This window comes from Vespa velutina, chromosome 9 (assembly GCF_912470025.1).
Source record: "Vespa velutina chromosome 9, iVesVel2.1, whole genome shotgun sequence".
Taxonomy (NCBI): Eukaryota; Metazoa; Arthropoda; class Insecta; order Hymenoptera; family Vespidae; genus Vespa; species Vespa velutina.
Window position 1 is genome coordinate 3005492 of NC_062196.1, and position 25989 is coordinate 3031480.

At 27.4% G+C, this 25989-nt stretch overlaps 4 protein-coding genes across 19 annotated transcripts in view; 3 read left to right on the forward strand and 1 right to left on the reverse strand.

Annotated features, from left to right (window-relative positions):
• The window catches only part of LOC124951394 (ATP-dependent 6-phosphofructokinase), an 11612-nt gene extending 265 nt beyond the window's left edge, over positions 1-11347 (forward strand). Inside the window, exons 1-18 of one of the 7 annotated variants that reach the window (XM_047499712.1) lie at positions 1-1979; positions 3575-3698; positions 3775-3926; positions 3999-4188; positions 4261-4471; positions 4703-4811; positions 6284-6472; positions 6567-6757; positions 6839-6911; positions 7355-7381; positions 7480-7500; positions 7761-7862; positions 7937-8143; positions 8273-8425; positions 8505-8829; positions 8925-9147; positions 9235-9413; positions 9663-11347. The exon at positions 1-1979 is cut by the window's left edge and continues 264 nt beyond it. In XM_047499712.1, the coding sequence (XP_047355668.1) occupies positions 3602-3698; positions 3775-3926; positions 3999-4188; positions 4261-4471; positions 4703-4811; positions 6284-6472; positions 6567-6757; positions 6839-6911; positions 7355-7381; positions 7480-7500; positions 7761-7862; positions 7937-8143; positions 8273-8425; positions 8505-8829; positions 8925-9147; positions 9235-9379 (2415 nt within the window). In that variant the 5' untranslated portion in view covers positions 1-1979; positions 3575-3601 and the 3' untranslated portion in view covers positions 9380-9413; positions 9663-11347. Of the gene's footprint in view, positions 1980-3396; positions 3416-3574; positions 3699-3774; positions 3927-3998; positions 4189-4260; positions 4472-4702; positions 4812-5637; positions 5747-6283; positions 6473-6566; positions 6758-6838; positions 6912-7354; positions 7382-7479; positions 7501-7760; positions 7863-7936; positions 8144-8272; positions 8426-8504; positions 8830-8924; positions 9148-9234 lie in introns of those variants that run through there. The other 6 variants (XM_047499710.1, XM_047499709.1, XM_047499713.1 and 3 more) reach the window with 6 other exon arrangements.
• A 1262-nt stretch (positions 11348-12609) lies between these two features.
• On the forward strand, positions 12610-18501 carry LOC124951398. Of its 3 annotated transcripts, XM_047499727.1 has the most exons (8): positions 12611-12889; positions 13110-13161; positions 13603-13649; positions 13729-13762; positions 14198-14304; positions 14392-14504; positions 14584-14738; positions 17276-18501. In XM_047499727.1, the coding sequence occupies exons 1-8, from the start codon at positions 12834-12836 to the stop codon at positions 17345-17347; spliced, it is 636 nt and encodes a 211-aa protein (XP_047355683.1). In that variant the 5' UTR covers positions 12611-12833; the 3' UTR covers positions 17348-18501. The 3 variants fall into 3 exon arrangements, with proteins under 3 accessions (XP_047355682.1, XP_047355684.1, XP_047355683.1); XM_047499726.1 differs by lacking the exon at positions 17276-18501 and having other exon boundaries at positions 12610-12889; positions 14584-16955; XM_047499728.1 differs by lacking the exons at positions 13603-13649; positions 13729-13762 and having other exon boundaries at positions 12610-12889.
• On the forward strand, positions 18232-21388 carry LOC124951397 (ubiquitin-conjugating enzyme E2 J1-like). Of its 3 annotated transcripts, none has more exons than XM_047499724.1 (6): positions 18232-18444; positions 18554-18610; positions 18727-18932; positions 19017-19207; positions 19312-19429; positions 19510-21388. In XM_047499724.1, the coding sequence occupies exons 2-6, from the start codon at positions 18565-18567 to the stop codon at positions 19750-19752; spliced, it is 804 nt and encodes a 267-aa protein (XP_047355680.1). In that variant the 5' UTR covers positions 18232-18444; positions 18554-18564; the 3' UTR covers positions 19753-21388. The 3 variants fall into 3 exon arrangements, with proteins under 3 accessions (XP_047355680.1, XP_047355681.1, XP_047355679.1); XM_047499725.1 differs by having other exon boundaries at positions 18232-18416; XM_047499723.1 differs by having other exon boundaries at positions 18233-18463.
• Positions 20503-25519, reverse strand: LOC124951395 (5-hydroxytryptamine receptor 2A). 6 transcript variants are annotated; one of them, XM_047499721.1, is made up of 7 exons: positions 24345-25519; positions 23993-24001; positions 23136-23471; positions 22599-22884; positions 22292-22528; positions 21789-22047; positions 20503-21701 (listed from the first exon to the last, which is right to left on the reverse strand). In XM_047499721.1, exons 3-7 carry the CDS (start codon positions 23451-23453, stop codon positions 21392-21394), a joined length of 1410 nt encoding a protein of 469 aa, XP_047355677.1. In that variant the 5' UTR covers positions 23454-23471; positions 23993-24001; positions 24345-25519; the 3' UTR covers positions 20503-21391. The 6 variants fall into 6 exon arrangements, with proteins under 6 accessions (XP_047355677.1, XP_047355675.1, XP_047355674.1 ...); XM_047499719.1 differs by lacking the exon at positions 23993-24001 and having other exon boundaries at positions 24037-25519; XM_047499718.1 differs by having other exon boundaries at positions 23993-25519.
• Between the last annotated feature and the right edge of the window lie 470 nt (positions 25520-25989).

Sequence of the window (25989 nt, forward strand, 5' to 3'; positions counted from 1 at the left end):
AGAAAAGAAAAAGAAAGAAGTTCTTTTTTGATCGAGAGTAAAAAAACATTTTGAGAAAAGCGATTCAATCATTCGTTCGAGATCATTCTAATTGTCGATCCTAATTATAGAGTACAATATCATTTTAAATTAGGGATTCTCAATGTATAATACGTAGTAAAAGTTTTAGGTATGTCACGTGAGAAAGTATATAATTTAAATACAAAATTTACTGTATACGTATATATATATATATATATGTATGTATTTTTTTTTTCTTATATTTCCATTATTATACTATAACCATAGTTTTATATTACCCTTATACAAGGGATACGCTACATTTACATGGAGAATGTACGTGAAACATACAAGATTGCGAATCACTGCTTCAATCAATTACTGTACATCTATACAGATCTAAAAAGAAAAATAAATTATTAATCGATCAATCGATCGATGCTAACTTTGTGACGTAACATAAATCGTATATGTAAATATTTTATTCGTGTAAATGTTGATAAAAAGAGATCGCTGTTTGTAGTTTTTATTTTTTGTTTCTTTTTTCTGTCAGAGAGTGGTTAAGTTAGAACGGACGCCGTGACCTACGAGATCATCGTCACGTATATTCGAATACCTGACAGCACATGACTTCGTTGGAAGCATCACGTAATCCATATCTCTACGCAGGAAAGTTCTTGTTCAGATCAGTGAACGATTAAATTGGTTGGTACCATAACGATTGACACCATTAATTAATGCATTCTCACATTGAATTGAATGAATTTTATGATTCACAATTATATTACATCATCATCACATATTGTATTTTTATCGAGAGTAAAAATTTGTATAAATTTGAAAATGTTATAATATCTATAAAAGGTAAATTTCGATTCTTCTGACGAAATACGAAAGTATGATGAAACTTTGTTATGAAAAGTATCACAAAAGTTCGTAAGTATTTATGTATGTATGTATTGCGATTGGTAATAAAAAAAAAAAAAAGGAAAAAAAAAAAAGAAGAAGAAACTTTTCAAAAGGACTTTTTTGTTACGAATTCATTTTTAATATCGAAGAGAGGAAGGACGAGTTTTTTTTCGTACAATGTCCCTTAAAAATTTCCTTTCGATATATTTCGTGTCTCTCTTTACCCCCCCCCCCCTTCTCTCTCTCTCTCTCTCATCTCAAGAATTTTATTATTTCGCAATTGATATTGTAGGAAAGAGTATGGAAATATTTACATGTTTATAGATGATCCATTTTGGATTCTGAGGGAGGGAGAGAGAAAAAAAATTATTAAAAAAAAGTCAATACAATCATGATGAGTGTTAAAATAATACTTGTCTATCGTTGATAAATTTAGAATCACTACCAACTGTACTTTTGAATAGAGTTAGTATATATATATACATATACATATATATATATATATAGACATACACATATCGATCGATAATTGTAAGCTTTGACAAGACGTCATTCAAATTGCGTGTTTGTTTTGTCTGTTAATACAATGTAAAAAAAAAAAAAAAAAAAAATGCGATATTCTCTATAAAACGTATCAAGAGAAAGAGATTACTTGATAGGATAAGAAAATTTAAAAAAGTGATCATTTTTCACGATACCAATGATGGTAGGAGATGAAAGTTCGAAATTTTTACGTAAGGTATTCGAAGAATTCAGCGCGAGTTTTAAAACGTTCTGCGATTGGCTAACATGTCCGTCGGCGAACGTTGATTGGTGATCGAATTGGATGTGGTGGGGAACAAGTGTTTAAGCAGGGTCTGTGGTGGAGTATAGGAACTTAAAGGTCACCTTCAGTCGCCCAAACGTTGTGCGAGTGTTGTCTTTGACGGTTCGAGAGGTAGCAGCTAGAGTGCTGTATTTTGTCTCACAGAGAGCGAGAGAGAGAGAAAAAGAAAAAGACAGAGACAGAGAGCGAAGAGCACGTTTTATCGTTGCTTCCTTCGCTCGTTGAGCGTAAATTTCTTCTTTAAGTAAGTAATAACACCATTATGAAATATCTTTATTTTCGTATTAAAAAACTTCGAATCTTGTATCCGAATTTGACATTTGGCATGTCACAAATGCCAAATTTTTCATTATTTCTATCGTTTTAACCCTTCTGAGCTCGATATAAAATCATTAAAACGTTCTAATTATTTCGAACGCGTTGAAAAAAAAATTCTTTACGTCAATAGTCACTTGCTTCTTGACGTTAAGGTCGATCCACAAAATTCCATATCCGTATCTACTTACATTTTTACGTACGTCGGTATACGTCGAAGTATTATTCCAGGAACTTTAGGTTTGTCTACGTTCGTGTTTAATACGCTTGAGAACATTAAGTCTCGTCTTTTCTTTTTCAATATTATACGATTCAATTGTAACAAAATATTGTTACAATCATCGTCTATACACGGATATTGATATTGAACGGGGAGGGTTCACTCATACCGATATTGTATAATGCATAAATATTATTTATGTCAACGTAGAAACAATATGAGAAATGTTGTGAATTGACCTTTATTCGATAGACAACTGTTACTATATACTATGTTATTAATGTTGGGTTTTCATGTTTTGATTTGACGTTCCCACCTTTGAAATGTTGCCAAAATGTTTCTTTTAATAATGACATTACGTTTCGAAGATCAAAACGATCCTTTGAGAATATTATTTGAATGTCTTTTTCGTATTTCTATTATCTTTATATTTCTTAAAGAATTTTTGGAATTTGTTGAATTTAGAAGTTAAAATAATTAGAATTCAATCGCAAACATGAAGACGATTATTTAAATGAAGATAATCGTCCCTGTATGAAAAAAAGTTTACCGTTGCCAAACTTTAATATATCTTACATATCATATATATATATATATCTATATATACTATTGTGTATACATTATTGAGGCACATTGCAAGTTTATGTTATATCGTAATAAAAGAAACTCGCTCGAAAAAAAAGATATAGTATGCTATGAAAATTTTTGTGTCAAGGTGAAAGATCGTTTCTATTACTTCAAAATTTATCGTTCGGATTTTAAACGATTATAAGAACAGTAATTAAACAATAATTAATAATGTTATTAGATTATTTTATCATTTTTTAATTTATATTGTTTATCATTAATTTTAGTCTTAAATATGGATAGTTACAACAAAAAGAAAAATATACATTCCAAAAACGAATATGTCTATCCACTGATAAATGTTAAGAAGAAAAATCATATTGATCATTGTTCTACTGCTAATCCAATGCAATCTCTTGCATATAATAAACCAGTTATATTAGATAAAGATCACGATACTAAAAAAGAATCTGATATTGAATATAGATATACCGATGATAAATCAAGTTCTTGTGACTTATCAAGAGAAAGTTCTGAAGTACTTTGTGTTTGTGATTCGCAATTTGGAACTGTTTTAAGTAAATAGCATTTAGAGTAATAGTATTAAGTAAATAACATTAGTAAAAATAATTTGTAAAAGTAAATTCTATAAATATTTTGTATAATTAATCCCTTACAAAATACCTTTTAAAATAAAATTTAGAGATTCCTTTCTTTTACTTTATTCTGTTTTACAGAAAAATTGTCAATTTTGCGGCACAATCATGGCGGAAGATTTATTACAACAAACCAAATTTATAAAACCAGGTAGTCATAAAGGTAAAGGCCTAGCTGTCTTTACCAGTGGTGGTGATTCGCAAGGTAAATATATAAATTGTAATCAATATATTTAATTTTAGTATACTAAATCACATTATATTTACATATTATTTTTCAGGTATGAATGCTGCAGTAAGGGCAGTTGTAAGAATGGGTATATATTTGGGTTGCAAAGTTTTCTTTATCAAAGAAGGTTATCAAGGTATGGTTGATGGTGGAAGTAATATAGTAGAAGCAACTTGGTCATCCGTATCATGTATTATTCATAGGGTTAGTAGTTAACATTTGATAAGAGTTTAAATTTGTTACAATTTAGTGAATTATAGTTTTGTCAATTTTTAGGGTGGTACAATGATAGGATCTGCTAGATGTAAAGAATTCAGAGAACGTGCTGGTCGTTTAAAAGCAGCTAAAAATTTAGTAACAAATGGAATATCCAATTTAGTTGTTATTGGAGGTGATGGTTCTCTAACTGGTGCAAATCTTTTCAAAGAAGAATGGGCTGACCTTTTGAAAGAACTTGCAGCAACTGGTATGTAAACAAGATTAGATCTTATAATAATTATATTCTTCAGCATTGTATATAATAATAATTACATACTAGGTGAAATAACGCCTGAACAAAGTGAAAAGTACAAATGGTTACATATTGTTGGTATGGTGGGTTCCATTGATAATGATTTCTGTGGAACTGATATGACTATTGGAACAGATTCTGCATTACATCGTATTATAGAAAGTATTGATGCTATTGTTAGCACAGCTTATTCTCATCAACGTACATTTATAATGGAGGTTATGGGCAGACATTGTGGGTATGTATAATATAAAATTTAATGTATATTGAAAATAATAATTCATTTCATATTTAGTCATTAGGTGGGATGAAAATTTTTTATGTTATCATAGTTGATCTAAAGAACTGATATAAGTTTCCTACTTTTTTGAACATTTCTTTGCGTTTTAATATTGACCTATCTATTGGTATTGGTTTCTGCATTTTGTTATATGGTACAGTCTAAAAGTTAAAATTAACATTTGGCTAGGTATCTGGCCATTGTGGGTGCTCTAGCTGCAGAGGCAGACTATGTTTTCTTCCCAGAATGTCCACCTCCCATCGACTGGCCTGAAAAATTATGTAAAAAATTGGAACAGGCATGTTTTATGAATTTTCAAAAATTTTCATTTTGTTGCTTTTAACTAATGGGATTTTAACAAAAAATTTTTTATCTAATATCATGCTTTAATAGCTGAGTGGTTGTCAATGTTAAAAATATGTACCACATTTAAAATTCTCCTTTGATATAAATAAACACGGGCGAGTGGACAAAAATCTTCCTTTCATATTTGATAAATGAATTATAAATGTATAGATTTATTATTTTGATTGGAAAAAAATATTTCATATAATCAGAAATTAGAAGCTTCCAGGTATTTAACAATAGCTTCGAGTTTAGCTTCTGAAGCTTGCTATTCATTTCTTCCTGAATGTCCATCAAAAGGTGATTGGGTCAACGAACTTTGTGAAGTTTTACAGAAGGCATGTCTGATCAAATTGTCAACTGTGAATACTTTTAGTAACATGCTTTTAACTGCATTATTATTTGAATCCTAGTAACAGTTCGTGGAATAGTTAGATCTCTTTAATTATAGGAAGATATGTTCAAATTTCTTATAAAATATAATGTAGCCCATTACTTTTAAAGGACATTCATTCATATATTTCAAATGCTAGATTTCATATTAAAACCAAAAGTAATATTCAATATATTTAGTTACATCTCTTTATGAGTGTTTGATTTTTTAAATATATAGTATCTATCAATGAAAATTCTTTGATATGCCAAATGTGTTTTTGATTAATTCCATTTATCCTACTTAAAATTTGCCCTTATATTATGACTTTAATAAGACAATGAAAATGTATTTAAGAAGTGTAGTACATATTATTTTAGCTAGTTTTCACGACATACCATTACAGTTACCTGGCTCTAGTGGCAGCTATCTGTTCTGAAGCAGATTATGTTTTCATCCCAGAATGGCCACCAGAGCGGGATTGGCCGAACAAGCTCTGCAAAAAATTATTGCAGGTTTGCTAACCTTTTTTTTTTTTTCATTTTTTAAAGAGCAATTAATGTGCTTTTGCTTTTTACACATCACATCTTTACATAAATTAAAAATTAGCTTTTTTTACAGTTTAATTCATAATCACATAAATGATGAAAAGCTTTGTATGAATAGAATACATATAAATTATTCTTAATTTCTTACTCAAATGGGGTAAGTTATTTGTAGTTTGTTTTCCTTTTTTGCTTCTGTGTTCATTATTTTTTTTAAATCTAACATTACATAAAGCAAACATAATATACGATGTTTTGAAATTTTATAAAATTCAATAGAATTATAATCCAGTATTAATTGCATAAATATTTTCATAATTCTTATAAAATGAAATACAATTAGAAGTATTTTATAATAATTAAAAAGTCGTATATTCTATGCTGTTCATAACTATTTTGGATTGATTAATACCTTGCTTACAAAATTACTTTATTAGCATTATATAAATTTTTTATATCAAATTAAGAGTAATCATATTTTTTTTTAAATAGTAAATATATTTTCAGGAACGTCTTACTGGGCAACGATTGAATATTATTATTGTAGCTGAAGGCGCTGTAGATAGGAATGGTGATCCTATTACTGCTGCAAAAGTACATAAAGTTGTTGTTGATAAATTACAACAAGATACTAGGATCACTGTGTTGGGTCATGTCCAAAGAGGTGGTAATCCATCTGCTTTTGATAGAGTGTTGGTATGTTCTCTCATCATGGATTAAACTTTTAAGTTTTTTTGTATGCAAATGTATGCACATATTTTTTTATTTGGAAATTGGTAATATTTTATAGGGATGCCGAATGGGTGCTGAAGCTGTAATGGCATTAATGGAAGCAACGCCTGAAACAGAAGCTTGCGTTGTTACATTGGATGGAAATCAAGCTGTTAGATTGCCACTAATGGAATGTGTACGTCGTACCAAGGCTGTAGCTAAAGCTATGGCGGATAAAAATTGGGATCTTGCAGTTCAACTTCGGGGAAAGTAAGGAAATAATATAATTTAAATAATTTAATTATACATGTGTATTTGATTCTATGTTCACATGATTTTTATATTTTACAGAGGTTTCGCTCGTAACTTGGAAACATACAAAATGTTGACTCGATTGAAAGCACCTGCAGATTATGATGCAAAGGTAATATTCTGACACTTTCTATTATGTTTATTCTTACTTAATATGTACATTCTTACAAATGGAATTGAAAGTCTTAATTAATAACTTCTGTACTAATAAAATTATATGGGTATTAATCGTTGCATGTAATTGCAATTCTAATATTTGAAGATTTTTGATTCTATGATATAATAAAAAATATATAAAAATGGTATTTATATACAAATATGAAATAGCGGTCAAACTGTGAAATAACGGTCAAACTATTGTTAATAACAGATTCAAAAAAGAAAAAAAATAGGAAAAATAAAAAGGAAAAAAATTAGTATGCATAAAATAATAATCATTTATAGACGTTATTTTATCTGACACTTATTTCGTGTAATTCTGTATATATATACATAAATGTCTACATATATTTAATAAATAAATAAATATATATACTTTATGTAATATTGCTTCAGGAAATGAATGGTCCTACATTAACAAAGGTAAATTTATATAAAATAGTCACAAGCTTACTCCCCTTCTTACCAATGTGTTTAACACTTCTTAAAAATTTCTAATTACTTCTTTTTCTTTCTAAAAGCAATTCACTTTATGTGGACAAGTGAGTTAAATAGTAAATTCATATCTTGATGTATTAAAAGATAGATAACAAATAATTCTTATAAGATGTATCTACTGTATATCAATTATTCTTTCAGATTGTGTATACTAAGACATTTAAAAAATTTGTGTTTTAATATGCATGTAGCATGAGAGATTTTATTAATATTTAAAATATATATATATATATATATATATATATATATATGTGTGTGTATATATACATATACTATATATATACGTATTTCTATTTTATTGTAGGATCATCATACGGTAGCTGTAATGCATATTGGTTCACCTTCTTGTGGTATGAATGCTGCAGTACGTTCTTTTGTACGAAACTGCATCTATAGAGGTGATAAGGTATGTTAAAGAAAAATAAATTGATATATCTCTTATATTTTTATCAATCTTATGAATAAAATTATGCAATTTAGGTCTATGGAGTCTGTGATGGTATATTGGGTCTTATATCTGGAAAGTTTAAATTAATGGATTGGCCCTCTGTAACAGGATGGGTAGCACAAGGTGGCGCTTACTTAGGAACAAAACGTACTCCTCCAAGAGATGATCAATTACCTCAAATAGCTCAAAAATTAAAAGAATATGGAATCCAGGCTTTGCTTATTATAGGTGGATTCGAGGTTAATAAACAATCAAGTTTTTTTTGCATATCTATTTTATAACGTTTAAAAAATATTTTTTTATCAACCATTTTGTTCTTCTTTTTTTATTTTTTTATTATTTTTTTTTTTTTTTTTTTAATTATATAGGGTTATCAAACAGGACTTACATTCTATAATGCAAGAGACAAATTTGAAGAATTTAGAATTCCTATTGCTATGATACCTGCTACTATTAGTAATAATGTTCCTGGGACAGAATTTTCTTTAGGTTGCGATACTGCCTTAAACGAAATTACTGAGGTACTTTCTAGTATTATTTCGTGTCGTTAATATTATTTATATAATATCTTAAATTTCATTTATATGATTATTTTTTTAGATTTGTGACCGCATTCGTCAATCAGCACAAGGTACTAAACGTCGTGTATTTATCATAGAGACAATGGGTGGTTTTTGCGGTTATTTAGCGACTGTAGCAGGATTAGCTGGTGGTGCTGATGCAGCTTATATATTCGAGGAAAAATTCAATATTAGAGATTTAAATCAAGATGTAATAGCTATGGCTGCAAAAATGTCAGAAGGTGTGCAGAGAGGACTTATTCTTAGAAATGAAAATGCTAATTTGAATTATAATACTGACTTCATGCAGAGACTATTTAGTGAAGAAGGAAAAGGATTGTTCAGTTGTAGGATGAATATAATCGGTAATTATATGTAACATAAATTAATATCATATATAAGAAAATATACTAAAGCTGTAACAAATCTGAGAAATTAATTTTATTTTTGACTTTGAAAGGACATATGCAACAAGGTGGTTCACCGACTCCTTTTGATCGTAACTTGGGTACTAAAATGGGTTCTAAAGCTGTTGAATGGTTTAGCGAGCAATTTAAAAAATATACTAATGCGGAAGGACGTCCAGTTACAACGGATCCAACTAGTGCAGTAATGTTAGGTATCGTTAGAAGACAATATAGGTTCACACCTTTCACAGAACTCATGGAAGTTACTGATTTCGAGTAAGTGTTTGATATCGTTTCTTTTATATATTGCGTGTTATTAAAAATATATAATTGTATATATTATATTAAAAAATTTATTCCCAGGCATCGCATTCCGACGTATCAATGGTGGATGAAGCTACGACCATTGCTGAAAGTTTTAGCGAAGCACGAATCGACATACGAAGAAGAAGGTCTATATATAACTGTAGAAGAAATGGATCTTGGCAATGATGCGCCTCTTGTGTAATTCATACACATCAATACCTCGTACCTAACTGAAGGTAATATGTCTATGATGTACACATTGATTGTGTGCAAAATAAGTTTTAATAAATATTTGCAGTATTGTGTTATATTAGAATATTCGCGTTTGATTGCTTAAGATGAAAAATAAAAAGGAATAGAATTTTAGATAATACTTTTTAATAAATAAGAAATTTACAAAATTCAATCCTAAACGTATTATCATTACACAAACGTTATACAAAAGAAAAAAAAAACTTATTATACTAATGCACTTCTCTGTGTAGTTATATATTGGTAAGCCGAAAACGTAACAAAGAAGAAAGAAAAAACCTGAAAATGTGAATACTTAAAATAAACTGCATATTGTAAAAAGACACGAGTGGTAAATAGGTAACTTTATTTTGTTTTTTGCGTTATCATCTTTACACCTTAAGCATATATTAACTCAGGTAACAAATAGGTACAAAGGCAATACCTAGAAACAGAAATTTTAAATTACTTTATCAAATTAATAATGATATTAATTAATGATATCTCTCTCTGTTACTCATGATTAATTAATAATACAAGAGTGACAAGGTAATATCATTGCGATATATTGGGTATATGTAAAATTAGCTGTGTGTGTATATTTACAAGTAATAATGCACATTATTACATATCTAAAATGCTTATCTAAATTATATCACTTTTTCTTTAATATTATTTGCGAGAAGCATTATTTATATATCTATATACGTATGGTGGAAACAGAAAATTAAAATTGTGTGGCACTAAAGAAAATTTGAGTTATGGTAAAATTTTTAACATAAATTAAGAAAAATGTGTATGTATTTTGAAAATAGCGTTTAAAAATATCGCAGTTTCAAGAGTTTGATATGCGGCTCCGATTCTCATAGTGTAATATTTTTATATATCTAATGTTGGACCACTTTTTGGTCAGATAAAGGATATATTATAAGAGATATATCTAAGAAATATAATATGTATACTAATTATTACGCTGGCATTAATATTTTTATTTTCTTATTAATATTTGCCCCAAATAAACGTATCTATATATATATATATATATACACATATTGATAAAGCAATCATTCTGGTATATTTACAATCAATAGTAATGCAATGTTTATGAACATATAAGATAATTTTATTTATATGAATGAATGAATTAATGACCTTGATATTTTAATTTATTTGAGTATTATAAAATATTACAATTTGTTTATGAGCCTTCGATATATTTCATATTTTAATAAATTACCAATGGTAAAGCTCAAAAATCGTATATTTAGTATTTCATCGATATAACATGTACAACATGAGTCGAGAAGTATATCAGATTTAGTCTTACTCAACACAAGATAAAATGCTAAACTGTGTTTGTGGTTTATTAAGAATGTAGAAATAAGAAAAATGTTTTGTGCCAATTTATGTTGATAAATAAAGTTTTACTTTCAGTTTAGCATTATTAAAAGCTATCAAAAGCTATTTGGAGAATATACTTGTCTACCTCAAAACATAATTTGCAATTAAGAATGACTATTGGGAATGAATTGACCCTGAGTCACACTGATTGCATATATCATTAAAACATTTTGCTAAAATTTAAGATTTTGCGATCATGAAAGTATTTAGATTCTTTTTTCCTATTATACTTATACATATACTTGCAAATGAATTTAGCAAGTGTGTTGTGAACTCATATTTAATTTTAAAACATAATGTAGTCTTCTTCGTGTCTTGTCAAATTATGAAATCGTGTATTAACATTACAATACTACTAAAAGTAATGTTGTTTCTGATTTCACTCGTGTTTCTAAATTCGTCTAAAAATATTAAATATTGTTAAATCTATGTAATAATATAATGTGTGTAATTGTGAAATGTTAACGAAATGGGAAATGTTCAGAACAGTATATTGCAAGAACTCATTAAATGTTATTAATATAAAAAAATTTACTAAGATTCCAAAGAGATTTCAAGATAGAATTTATATTTTCAAAGTTATTTTTCTGATACACATTACAAATAATGCATGTTAAATCATATTTCAAGTGCAACAGCATGAGTGTTATTGAGCACTATAATATTTACAAAAATAGTGTACAAATAAAAAAAAAATATATATATATATATATATATATATATATATATATATATATATATATATATATATATATATATTTATATATATATATAAAATGTTACATCAAGTTACTAATTTAAAATCGTTAATAAGTAGTTAAATTATTTAGAAAAATATAAAAGACAATAGTTCTTGTTGAAAGATACTGAAATAATGTAATATATAGAGATATAACTAATTGTCCAAACACTAATAGAATCACACTTTATGTTATAAATGTATTTCTTTTTATCATTAAATGAATATGATGCTTTTCTTAGACATTAAGTTGTCGCTCTCAAAATATTAATGAATATAACAATATTGTTTTGCATGTAATATATAAAATGCTTTAGAATTTGCTATCTACAATATACCATTTCGATTTGAATGTAAATTATAACTATTTTACAATACATATATACATCATGCAATATACATACAAATGTACAAATATCTTTACATAATATCAAAATGTTAATTACCACCACTAGATCAATAAGTATCCGTTGTTACGTTTAATATTCTGGAGATATATTTTTGAATCATTGTTGATTAATGTGTGTATATCTTCAATGCGCTAAGAAATAGTATCACCATAATTTAATTTATTTTCAAATGAAACTTTTAATATACACGTTCCTCTTAAAGATGCAAATTGAGTATTTTTTATTCAGCATAATTGAACTTTCTAAAACTTAATGATAACGATGATAGACCTAATGTAAAGAAATGCAAGCGTATGTATTAAATTATTCAAAGTATTGTACCTTTGTCATTAATAAATTGTATCTTATAAATCTGTTTTATTTCTTTTTACCTTTCTATTGTACATTTCTTTGTACCATCCACTTATATATAATTAGTACATTTTAATTTGTATTAATAAATTTTATATTCTTAAATTATGTTATACAAAAATTAGCATAAATACAATGGAAAAAAAAATATATATATATGCAATAAGAAATATATATATATACACAATTAGTAAAATATATATATAATATGTATATACTATGAGTAAATAACTTTAATTCATAACTTGTGACGTAGAACATGCGCATGTTAAAATGAGAATGAACGATCGCGCATGACAGCAGCTGTTCGTTCGTATTTGCTTTTATTCATACGGTACTAAACATGGTCGAGGATGATCTATCTTGTTTGACGTCCGCAATTCACAACAATAAAGGGGCGCTGTCTCTTTTTTCTAACTGTCAATTTACGGGCGTGTTACGTGGTAATTAAAGACTGGCATTTAAATATTCATTATAGATCGGTTAGATGACGCCAACGGCAAGACGCCGTGATTTGACAGGTCATGGGGGCCTGTTTCGGCCGATGTTTTGCCAAAGTCACCGACTCATTATCGTACAGGTTAGATATTATTGTAATAACCGTTATATCTTCTTTAAAATGATGTTAAACACGGTGGTATATCTGCATCTTTATTGACAATAAAACTTAACTATATCTATCATTTCTCTTTTTATTATTTTCATTATTTTTACATTTCGTGTAATACATTTTGTGTAATAATAAAATCATAATTTTCTCAATGTTTTTTGGTAAATTTTATGTATTATTTAAATTTAAGGTTGTATCACAGGCATACCAGCATGTCCTGCCAAGGAGACGAACAAGCTGAGGTAGATATTAGTTGTATTGTTTTTTATTTCAATCTAGTGTACACTATTTTTTATTGCATTTTGTTTGTGAACGTTAATGGCGCCTATGAAATATGTATGTTCTCTTCTTGAATAGCAAGTAGCATGACTAATTTGACAATATTAATGATTAAAGAATATTGACTGTATAAATATGTTTACTATGAGATTAGACCGTATGTATATATTTAACTAATTAATCTTATATTGCATGTGATTTAAACGAAAGTGTGATATAGACATGATAATAAATTACATGAAATTTTTTTCTTTACACCAAAAAAAAGAAATTGTTAGAAATTGTTAATATGATCTAAAAATAGAAAATCGTACATTAAATTCATATATATGTGTATATATGTATATGTGTATATATATATATATATATATATATATATATATATATTTTTATTAATTTTGTAGTTTATAGATGGAGAAGAAGATAAAGAACAACCTAAAGGATCAAAAACGTAAGAATCAGAATTCTTTTAATCTACAAGTAAGAGTTCTGTATTAATTATAAATTTGATCCTTATGCTTACTGGACAGTCTGTTATCGTTTCTCTCCTTAAAGCAATTTAAGGTAATTTAATATTTTGAATTAATATTGATGATATAGATTCTTTAGAGAAAATATTAAGTTTATATTAAATTTACATTTAATATCAAGAATTTGATAAGATCATCAATATTTAAGGTATTATATTTAGTATAAAAAGTATACACACCAGTCAATTATAATTTATTGCATGCATATAATTTTTACTTTCTGATAAAGCTACATTTGCCTTTCATCCTAAAATATAAGCATCTTTCGATTGAAATCAAATAAATTCTTTAATTGTACATTATTTAACTCTTAGTAAAAGAGAGTGAAGCGTATATTGTATGAATTTTGAAAGGGTATGTTAATAGCTTATGCAACATGTATACAGCTTTGCAAAAAAAAATATAGCATTCTTAATAGAATATAAATTATTATTAATGCTTTACATATTCTAGTTTATATATTTTATAGAAAAAACATGGAGTTCCTGTGACTTTAGAGTTATTAGACGAAGGGGGATGGCAAAGAGGTTCTAACAAATATGCCAGATTAAATTCTAGAAATGATCCTTCTACGAGGTATATGTAGTCCATTTTAAATAATGTAAAGCTTATTATACAAAACAGTAAACATACAATTTTTTTTAATAATATCAAATCTATCAGTTCTGGTTTAGATACACCACTACAAATACTTGATGTACGAAATTTAATGAAACAACAAACTTGTGTTTCCTCTACACCTGGCTCCTCATTAGATCTTGAATGGGAACACGAAGGTAATTCGTTATATTGATGATGCATAAAGTATTAAATAGCATAAAACTTTAAAATGATTGTTTAAATATATTCTTTTAGGGTTGCCACTGCCAGTTATAGATAATGATAAAATTAGTACTGATGGATCACAAACTTCAATTAATAATAGTCAGCCTTCTAGTTTGACAGCATCTCCCTGGTCTAGAGTATCAACACCAAACAGTTTAGAATGGGATCCTGTAGAAGCAGATATGGTATGTGTTGATATGGAGACTGAACAGCTTTTGACTGAGATAGAGCGATTAACAGATAGGGCTTTAAAAGAAACAGGCGAATGGACTAATGATAGCTGATAGAAGATCCATTTGTATTTAAGAGGATTGTTTGTATTTTTCTATTATATAAAATATACAACACGAGGGGGAAGGTGGGAAGAGAAAGAGAAAAGTGTAAAATAATAGATGGCAAAAAATGTTCTACTATTTTCATTTTTCTTCATTGAAATAATAGAATTTAAATTGTTGCAAATTATTTAGAAAATCTATAAAAATTGATAAAAAGAAATTTGGCAAAAGAAATTCAAAAGTACCATGACCAGTGATACTAAACATAAAAAAGAAAAAAAAACAGGAATATAATAAATATTATTATTCTACAAAATTAAATTATACATATAAGCAAGCTTATAAGGATAAATGATAAATGTGATAAATGAAAAATGAATTTATTTGAATGCCAATTGTATTTATACAAAATATTTGTATGGCCTAATTTTATCATTTAGTGTAAGATCTCAGTTTTGTAGTCTATGCACGTTCATATATTTGATAAGTTTATACGAAAATGGAATTGTTGAAATAATTTTTAACAGACAATAACTTACTTCCTACGGATTAATCCATATTTTTGTCCATTAAATTAATTTCGAGTAATATTTTTTACTTAATATTATATCTTATATATGTATGTGTATTGACAAATATCCAAAGTTATTTTATTTTAGTAGATGTACACACACACATTTAGTGTATATTTTGAATTATATAAAACTTTTTTTTTAAGAACATGGAGAGAGAACAAAGAATCTCACAAAATATTACTTTAAGCAAAGCATATCATGTATGTTGCAAAACAATATTTGAAATTGTAAGTTCTACTATTCCAATAATTATCTACAGATGAAATTATGATGAAAAAAGGAATAATGCTAAAGCAAAATTCCTTGTATTTGCTTTACATTAAAGCTTAGATTATTTGAAAAAAATATATAATGGATATATATATATATATATATATATATATATATGTATGTATATATATATATGTATATATATGTATATATGTATATATATATGTATATATATATATATGTATATATATAAACTTTAATGTAAAGTAAACGTGACAAACTGTGGTATTATATAAACTAAAGCTTTTAAAGGAAGGTGCTAAAATTCTAACACGTATTTTATGTAAAAAGTACATATGGACATATGGATTATTTTGTGGTATTGAAATAAGAGATAATTTATTTAGTTCTTGAGGAGCTTATCTGACTAATCAAATGTTTTACCTAAAATAGACTGCTTTCGATAATACACATTCATATTGCATAATTTTTCAGTAATTGCATTTTATGCACATATACATATACTCAGAATGTATCACCACACAGGTGTTGATATGTTAATGTTTACATAAAAGAGAGAGGAATATATAGAAATATTCCTAAAATTGATAGATCATTGCCTCCCACATAATTATTTTACATTATGTATGTTGAACACAGAGATTCTAAATATTTATAGAAAATAAAAAGAAATTGATGTAGAATGCCTTAATATTATCATAATAGAAATCTTCACTTCTTAAGTGTTAATGAAATTAGCTGATGGAATATCTATGTTTAACTTATATTTTTCAAAATTGCATGCAGATTATTGAATTAATTATTGATTTAATATTGTTGCAATAAAAATCTATGATATACAGTTACAGTAATGACAATAGTCAAGTAAAAAGTCATTAGCGCACTTACAGATCAAATAAATTTCAATATTTTAAACATGTACTATATGCGCTTAAATAGTTTTTTATATTGCATTAAGCTACATTGTTACACAATAATAATAGTTTTATTTGTTTAAAAACAAAACCAAATATTATGAAATGTAATATTTATTATTACTACAAATGATAATCTCTAAAGGAAATTTCACAAAATATTTGCCTCTTATATGATTTAAAAAGAAATAATATTTGTTATATTTATAAAATTAAAAGAAATAGTATGAAGTTATAATATAGAATTTTTACAAATTTAAATATAAAGTTGCTACATATGATTGAGATTATAAAATGTTGCATAAAATGATACATATTATTTTCGATACAAAGTCAGTAAATTTTTAAAATATCAGGGTACTATACATCAATATAAATATTTCTAAGTTATTCTTAGAAAATATTCTTAGAATTTTTACAGTTTTGTATTTTATTTTATTACTTTTAGTCGTGACAATTTTTTTTCCGAATTTAGCAGAAAATAATTATTTGAATCATTATAGGGACCAACAATTATTTGAATATTAATTAAAATAATTCTTTAATTTAGAAAGTTTATTATATATTAGATAATAATAATATACTTTACTAATTAATCAAATACATATTAATTCATTTGTAACTTCTAATCTCAGCAAACTTAAGTACACATATAGAAATTTGTGCATATATATATATATATATATTATTTTTTAATATTTGTTTCTCTTATTATTTGAAATTTCAGTATTATTTTTTTATTATGATGCTAAAAATGAAAATTGACCATATGCTGCACAAATATCAGCAAGTATTATAATTATTTGATCTGCTGTATAACCCTGGGCAACATCACTGGCATTAAACGTAAAAACTTCAAGTAATTGTATGCAATTATATTTTATGTTAAGGAAATTGATCATATTAAATAGTACAACCTTTTGAGATCAATGTTATATAGAACTTGATCTTGAAATCCACGAAACTAAGTAATGTGATATATTTTTTTCTTCGTGTGTAAAGCTTTAGGAGTAAGCATCTTGGCAATGTATAGTACATACAAAAATAAAATATATCCTTCTACAAGCAGCACAGAATGTGTGCGCACAAATTAAATTTATCGTATATTGAGAATATTAATAATGATAAATGTTACGATCGATCTATTTATATGCTTTAATAATATAACAATAAAATAATTTAAAAGAGAAAATTTTATGTTGTAAGTCTACATTTCCTTTATATTTTGATTTAATCAATATGAAATATAATAAATTTTCGTGAAACTTAAATTACATTAGATTAAATGAAAATACAAAGGAATACATAGTCAATTTTATTAGACATATATGAGTACTTTAAAGTATTTTTATCAATTTTTATAGAATATCAGAGATCAAGAGAGGTTATTTTTGATAAATATCGTTATTATAAATGATTAATTTAGTTAATATTATATACGTTACGTTCCTTCGTTTTCTTTTTTATGTAATTGTACAAATAATAACACAATGAAACAATTTCTTTTATATCACCATTTTACAACACTATTATAAACACATCATTATCAGAAAAATTTTATACATTTCGAATTATATAGAACGAAGTTAGTAGCGAGTTGGATAAGTTAGAAACGAGTTCGATCTGGTGGTATTTCCCCCCACTTATCTTCTTATCTTAACTACTATATATTTAGATTCCACTGACTTTGCGTTGATATTGGTTGATATCTTTTGAACAATTTAGCAGACTTCAGTTTATTATTTTTCGACGGAAAGAACGTATTTTTGGCAAAGAGCCACGTCGATTCGGGTAAAAGAAAGATTTGTCGTTTTGTGCTAAACGAATCTCATGGCACATTATAAACCGCCACGTACGCAAAGGAAGATGTGAGCAATGTAGACGATCGTGTATTACGTCAGTTTATAAATCACAAGTATTCAAATACATTTTGATATCAGATTTCTCATTTCATAGAGATCATTTGAAAGTACTGACTTTCCTTTAATACTTTTTAACCTTCAAGCGTGACACGGTATGCTGAAAATGTCATTCGAGGGGAAATATAATGTAAAAAGTCCAGGCAAGTTTTTGTTATTTTTAATGGCTTTTCTTTCCTAATCTTTGTAATATATTGAACAGGTTGTTTTGTGTTTAATGTCAGTATTAAATATGAAATAATATTGATTCATATTACAGCTGTCAAAAGATTGATGCGAGAAGCTCAAGAACTTCATGAAGCGACAGAAGAGTATTGCGCATATCCCTTAGATGATAATCTTTTTGAATGGCATTTTACCATACAAGGACCTCCTTCTACTGATTTTGAAGGAGGCGTTTACCATGGAAGAATTTTATTACCACCTGAATATCCTATGAAACCTCCAAATATTATTTTGTTAACAGTAAGTTAATTTTTTATTTAATGCCAGAAAAATGATATTTATTTCCTCAGGCTGATATGAAAAAAAGGGAATTATTTGTTTTAGCCAAATGGTCGCTTTAAGATTAATAAAAAGATTTGTCTAAGCATTTCCGATTATCATCCTGAAACTTGGCAGCCATCATGGAGTATTAGAACAGCCTTGCTAGCATTAATTGCTTTTATGCCTACACCCGGCAATGGAACCATTGGATCTTTAGATTACAGTATTGAGGAAAGACAAAAGCTAGTTAAAAAGTATATTTAATTATTATAATTATTTTTAATGATTAACGATTCATGATCTTTAATACCTTCTGTGTATTTGTATCATTTTTTTTTTTATAATTTTAATATTTCAGATCATTGGATTGGCAATGTGAGAATTGTGGAAAAGTGGTGAATTTGTTATCCAAAAATACAGCAAAGAAACCTATTACAGAAGAGGAACAAAATATGTTAGATACAATAGCTCTAAAAGTATATGCTATTATTTTTTTACTGTATATGTTGCATTATTTTTGTGTATTCATGATTTAAATTTATATAATTTTAAATAGGTTGACGATACACCCACACCTGAAACAAGTTTTGCAGAGAACACGGACAATGTTAGTGGAAGTGAATTGAGACGTCGTACGGAAACAACTTTCAGTGAAACGCAAGAAGCTCAATCATCTGTGCATTTAAATCCTCAAATAGAAACAATGTCCTCTTCGAATGACTTATTTTGGAGTATTCTAATAGCAATTTTAGCATCAGCGATTGTTCTACTTGCTTTGCGACGATTCTTTCTTGTGTAAATTACTTTGCTATATATAAAACACGCATTACAATTGTAAGTATGTTAACAAAACAAAGGTAAATTTTATACACATTTGATGAATAGCATTTTTAAATATAGAATGAAAAATTTATACACATTTACACATTAGTATATACACTTTAAAAATCAATACACACGTACACATACAAACACAGATTTATATTTGTTCTTATTAATTAATATTTAAATTGTTGCTTATTATCCAAATTACACATTTGCTTGAATCTTTATAATAATTTGTATTCATGTTATTATTACTATTATTATTATCATTATCATTATTATTATCATTATCATCATCATCATCATTATTATTATTATTATTATTATCATTAGCATTACCATTATCAAAAATTGGCTGTTCTATTCCTAGTCTTTCAAATTTTAGCTATCATATTCAAAAAATGAATACGAGATGAAAATATACTTTCCATGTATTAAATGCATTCTCTGTTGAAATGTTATTTTTTGACGAATAGTTCGTCATTTATACTTAACATTTTATTAAGATATTGATGTGCATAGTTCATTAGAATTAGAGAATGTAGATATGAACAGCATTTAATTTGTTTGTACTTTCAAAAGGATATTGTGGAATCCTATAACATTGGCTAATGATTGCATTGAATTGAACTTTGAAACATTGTATTCACCTATTGGTGTATAACACATTATATTAATAAATAATCTGTATATGTGTGCACGCATACATATGCATACTTATACTCAGAGTGAAATGTATAACTGAAATCATTCGATATTTTTTATTGGGTTACTTCCAGTTATATGTATCACCTTACATTTATAATACTGTAACTATGTACTGTTAACTTACAAACGAAATGCTTCATGAAGTTGTTGTTAAAAAAAAACAAAAAACAAAAAAAAAAAATAAAAAGTAAATTGTACCAAAGTACATAAAATATAAAGTTAATGATAACGAAGATACAGAAGGTGAATTATAAAATGTATGATGTATTTCCTATTATCCTATGTATATATGAAAAGATAGAAAAATTAAAGGGAAGATGTTATTGCATAATTAACTATTTGCGCACGAACATATTTGTTAAATATTTAACGAGTATTTTAGTTGAGAATATTAAATCTTCCTTCACGTGTAATATTTAAATATCACTATGTTAAAAAAAGATCAATAGTTCAAGTACATGACACTTAGGATATATGATAGAAAATGCACCACAGATATAATGCACACATTATGCTAATTGTAATCAATGTAATTTTTACTTTGACACACTGTTTTGATTTTTGAGCAAATTAGAGCAAATTATTAAACAAAAAAACGACACCCTTAGCCTCTCAAAAAATAAATAAATTGCAAATAGATTTTTTTCATTGATATTTAATCTGCTATCCATTTTAAGGCTTGCTAGATGTAATTTTAAAGATCTTTTTTTTTACTATTGTCTATTTCTTTTATTTTTTTTCTTTTTATCGTAACAGACTCGTACCTTATAATAATTCATTGTCTTTTAGCATTTTAATACGTGCTTTTGGTTTATATCGTATAGAACATAAAAATTATAAGTGGAAAGCAAAAAACAGATGTAAGAAAAAATAAAATACATAATACTAGAGTTCATTGAGAATTACTATCTGAACCATTTGCATTTCAATAAACGTACGAACGTAGCTCGAAAAGTTTTGTTGAAAATCGTGTAAATGATAGGATTTATAGTGGAAGATGCATAACCCAACCATAAAAATGTGTCTGTTATGTGCCGCGGCACAAAACAATTTGGACAAACGGCAAATATAATATTTAATGCAAAGAATGGTGCCCAGCAAATTAAAAATGTAAAGAATACCAATCCAAGAACTTTACTGGCTTTCTGTTTGGAAGCTATCGCATTTGCAGCTAGTATCTTTCCATTTGTTTTTCCACTTAACAATTTAAGAGATCTAAACAAACGACAAAGTATAATATTATTCTATATTCGAATTTACAAATTTAACGTTATTATTAAATAATACGTATATGTTTTATACCTTGTATTTTCGCGTTCGGTCGAGGAAGTTTTCGTTGAAACAAATTTTCCAATTAATTTCCCAAGCGATAGATCGTCGTTTGAAGTTTCCGCGATAAATCGCGCCCTCTTTCGAAGTAATTGTACAGTCAATACGTAAGACAGTACCATAACGATTGTCGGTATATAAAATGCAATTAAGGATCCGAAGATGAAAAAAATTCTGTTATTAATGGCGCAAGTCGTTGTTTCCGGCATTATGTTTTTCGGATCGATCAAGCCTACGAGATATGAATTTATTTTATCGAACGTCGATAAAAATGAGTATCTATTTTATCGATATTTCAGAAAATATTGCATATGAAATCTTTCTTTTTTTAAGTTCGTTTCTCCTTTGTAAAATACTTCGCGAATTTTTTTTTTTTTTTTTTTTTTTTTTTTTTTTTTTTTTTATTAAAGTTTCCCAATCAAATGTAATAACTTATAAAAAAGTTATTCCTTTTACTACGTTTCTCGAGAGTTTACCTAATACGGTGATAAAACTGGACATCAGCATAGCTAGTAACCATACGGTTGTTATTTTAAGGACAACGAGACGTTTCGTATAGGTCCTTCGCGTTCTTAATGGGTTGCGAATGCCTACATATCTGCCCACGGAAATGAAACACATGTGCATAATGCTCGCAGAACATGCGAGAACGTCGCAGGTCACGTAAATGTTACACCAGACGATGCCGAGCGGCCAATAACCTAAAATCTGTCCTGTGATGTACTTTAAAGGGGTATTAAAAGGGAAATAAAATGAAAAATAAAAAGAAAAAAATAAACTCACCTAAAAATCCAGGAATAGCACCCATTGGCATTACGAAAAGACTGACGAGAAGATCGGCAATTGCGAGAGATAATAGAAAATAGTTGGTTAAATTGTGAAGCCTTTTGTCCAGTACAACGGCTAAACAAACCAAAGTATTTCCTAAGCCACCAGCTATTACTATGATAACAGAGACGAAAAGGAATCTCCAATCAGTTCGACGAATGGCTACTGTTGATTTTCGCGAACAATACAATTCTATATCGTCATTATCGACAATATTTCTTTGATCGGAGCAGTCCAGGATCTAAAAATGTTATCCTATATTTATAAGATTCCATTAACGATTAATTATGTTAACGTAATTAATAGAAATTTTTATTTATTAATTTTTTTGATTTACTTTTTTCACAATAGAATTGTACATATTTTTATAGCCTTTTTATATTAATTTTGTCAGAAAGTATACATAAATTCCTTTTTTTTTTTTTTCTATTACTATGCGATACATATTTTCTTTTTTATTTGTCCACGAACAATATTTGATTTCTTGTTTACCTCAGGTTTGATGCTGCTCGAAACGCAGCCATCGAAGTTCGTTATCCTCGATAAAAAGATACCCTCGATGCTGGTTTCCAATTTATTTAAAATCAATGACACGTTCACTTGACAATTGGTGTAATTGCATGATCTGCATAGTAAATTCGTCATCGGTATTATTGCATTTTCCATGACAGCACAAATTCGATCTAAATCGATTGATTCGGCGGCGATGCACTCTTTCATGGCACAGTCGTAAAGGCTCTCATTACAGGAAGTTCGATGCAACGTCAGAACATTCGTCCAGGATGTTAAATTGACTTCATTCGAACGCATGATCTCTGACAGCTAAATCTATTAGATCAAGTATTAGATCAAATATTAGTATAGTGTAATTATTGATTAAGAAACAAAATATAATATAATTATAATTATTAATTGACAAACGAAAAGGAATTGATTCGATTTTTGTCCAAAAAAAGATTATCGAAACGAATCTTTTAATTTAACAAATTTTAGTTCCAGTAAGTAATTAAGAGGAAATTAATTAACATTTAAAAAATTACATTTTAAAAATATATATATTTGTCGACTTTTCTTTTTCTTTTTTTATTTTCTATAAGAATTTGTTATCTAACGATTAAAATTGATAATAAAATAAACATTCGTTAAGTCACTATCTTTTTCAATATCACTATCTTTTATTAATCGATGTGAATTTTGTTGATAATAGATCATGCATATGTTGCACATATTATAGGAAATGCATGCACATCAATTGATCATTCCAAAGATAGATCAAAGATATCTATCATCGTCGAGATGCAAGACTGTTTATTTTCGCGAAATAAAACATAACACATAACTGAACTTACAAGTATCCTCTCGTCCATGTAAAAGCAATAATATTTTTACTTACATAATTCTCTCTCTCTCTTTCTCTCTCTCTCTCTCTCTCTCTTTTTCTCTCTCTCTTTAAAGTATTTATAAAAAAAATAATTTTCTTAAAATACTGTATCGTCTTTCAAGTAGAAAATAAAAATCAGATTATAAATGATTGTTTTAAATGAGATCTAATTTTTTTCTTTTTTTTACATTAATTCGTGTAATACAGAATCGTTAATCACTTTTTTTTTGTTTTTAAAAATGTACGAACGTATTGTAAGCGACAGAAAAAAGGGAGGAGGACATGTATAAATTTTTAAAATATTGTATATTGTTTCTTACGCGTCCGACGAACGATGAACGTACGATTTTTGTTTAATTCCAAAATAGCATATCGTTTCTCCTTGTTTCTTGTTCGATGGAAGTTTGAATTTATTATTCGTGAATCATACAATGATGATGATGATCGATCGATCGATCGATCGAACAAAAGCGCGAAAAGTAAAGGAAAAAAAAAGGCGATAAAAGAAGAAGAAGAAGAAGAAGAGGAAGAAGAAGAAGAAGAAGAAGAAGAAGATAAGCAAACTTTCACTCGCGAAAATGAAGCAAATGTAAAACGTTCCGAGAAACAGTATAATTCCGAGGCGAGAGGGCGACGATCGACGTACTAAACTACATGCAGCTTGTCAAAGGTTATTTTCGAGGGGGGAAACGAAGATAGATCCAGGAAGAGGAATATGGAAGAAGAAGGGGAGAGGAACTCATAGAGCGAAAGAGGGAGATAGAAAGGGAGAGATAGAGAGGGAGAGAGAGAGAGAGAGAGAGAGAGAGAGAGAGAGAGAGAGAGAGAGAGAGAGATAAATAGATGAAATAGTTTCGAGATCGTACGTGAGACTCGTTAAAATAAATATTATTATACGATAAATGAGATTAACTTAATAAATATAATTATTAATGAAATAATTTTGTTTTGTTTTTTTTTTTTTCATATTCTCATACATTTCCATTTATTAACTATATATTTGTCCATCTATTTCTATTTATTTCACATAGTTGCAATCCTCTCCAAGAAGGAAGTAGGTATCGTTTCTATATATACAGAGTGACTCATGTAAAACATCACAATTTATGTATTATTATCGAAATTTTAGTTTATATATTATTATTTTTAGTTTATATATTAAGGATTAATCGTAATTATGTACAATTATGTAACGTCATAATTAAAAATAAAAATGAAAAGAAAAAAAGGAAAACTTCATATTCGTCTCTATTTCTAGATTATTCTTCAGAGTAAAAAATAATTATACGAAGAATTAATTATTTTTTTTGCAATATTATGATTAGTTAAAAAAAAAGAGAAAAAAGAATAAGAACATCTAATCTCTCTTTTGTCTTCTTCATAGGCGCCGGGGGAGGGGAGGGGGAGGGATGGGGGAATGAAATAAAAAACTTTTTCATACGTGTTTTGATAAGAATACTTTGCAATACATTAGATGGGATATCCTATGTAATAATTTTGCATATGAGCGGATGAATAAGTAAACACAATGCACAAACTATGCTGACTTAGTAAAATGTATATTAAATGTATAAAAATGCATATATATATATATATATATATATATATATATATATATTTATTATTATTATTATTATTATTATTATTATTAATTTTATTTTTTTTTTAATTTTTTACTTATCTTAGAAACATTATCAAACAGTTGGTATATAAAATAAAACTTGGATTTGAACGTATCGTTCCGATATAGAGTATTTATTAAATTATTACAGCTAACGTTATATATGAGAATACACAATTTTTACACGTACAATTTTATACATATAAATATGTATACACACACACACACACACACACATTTGTATAAACTTGTTTCTACTATTTTATACACCTTCACAAATAGAATTAAATTTCTCTCATTCAAACTAGACCAAGTATTTCAATAGCAAACGATCTCACACACAT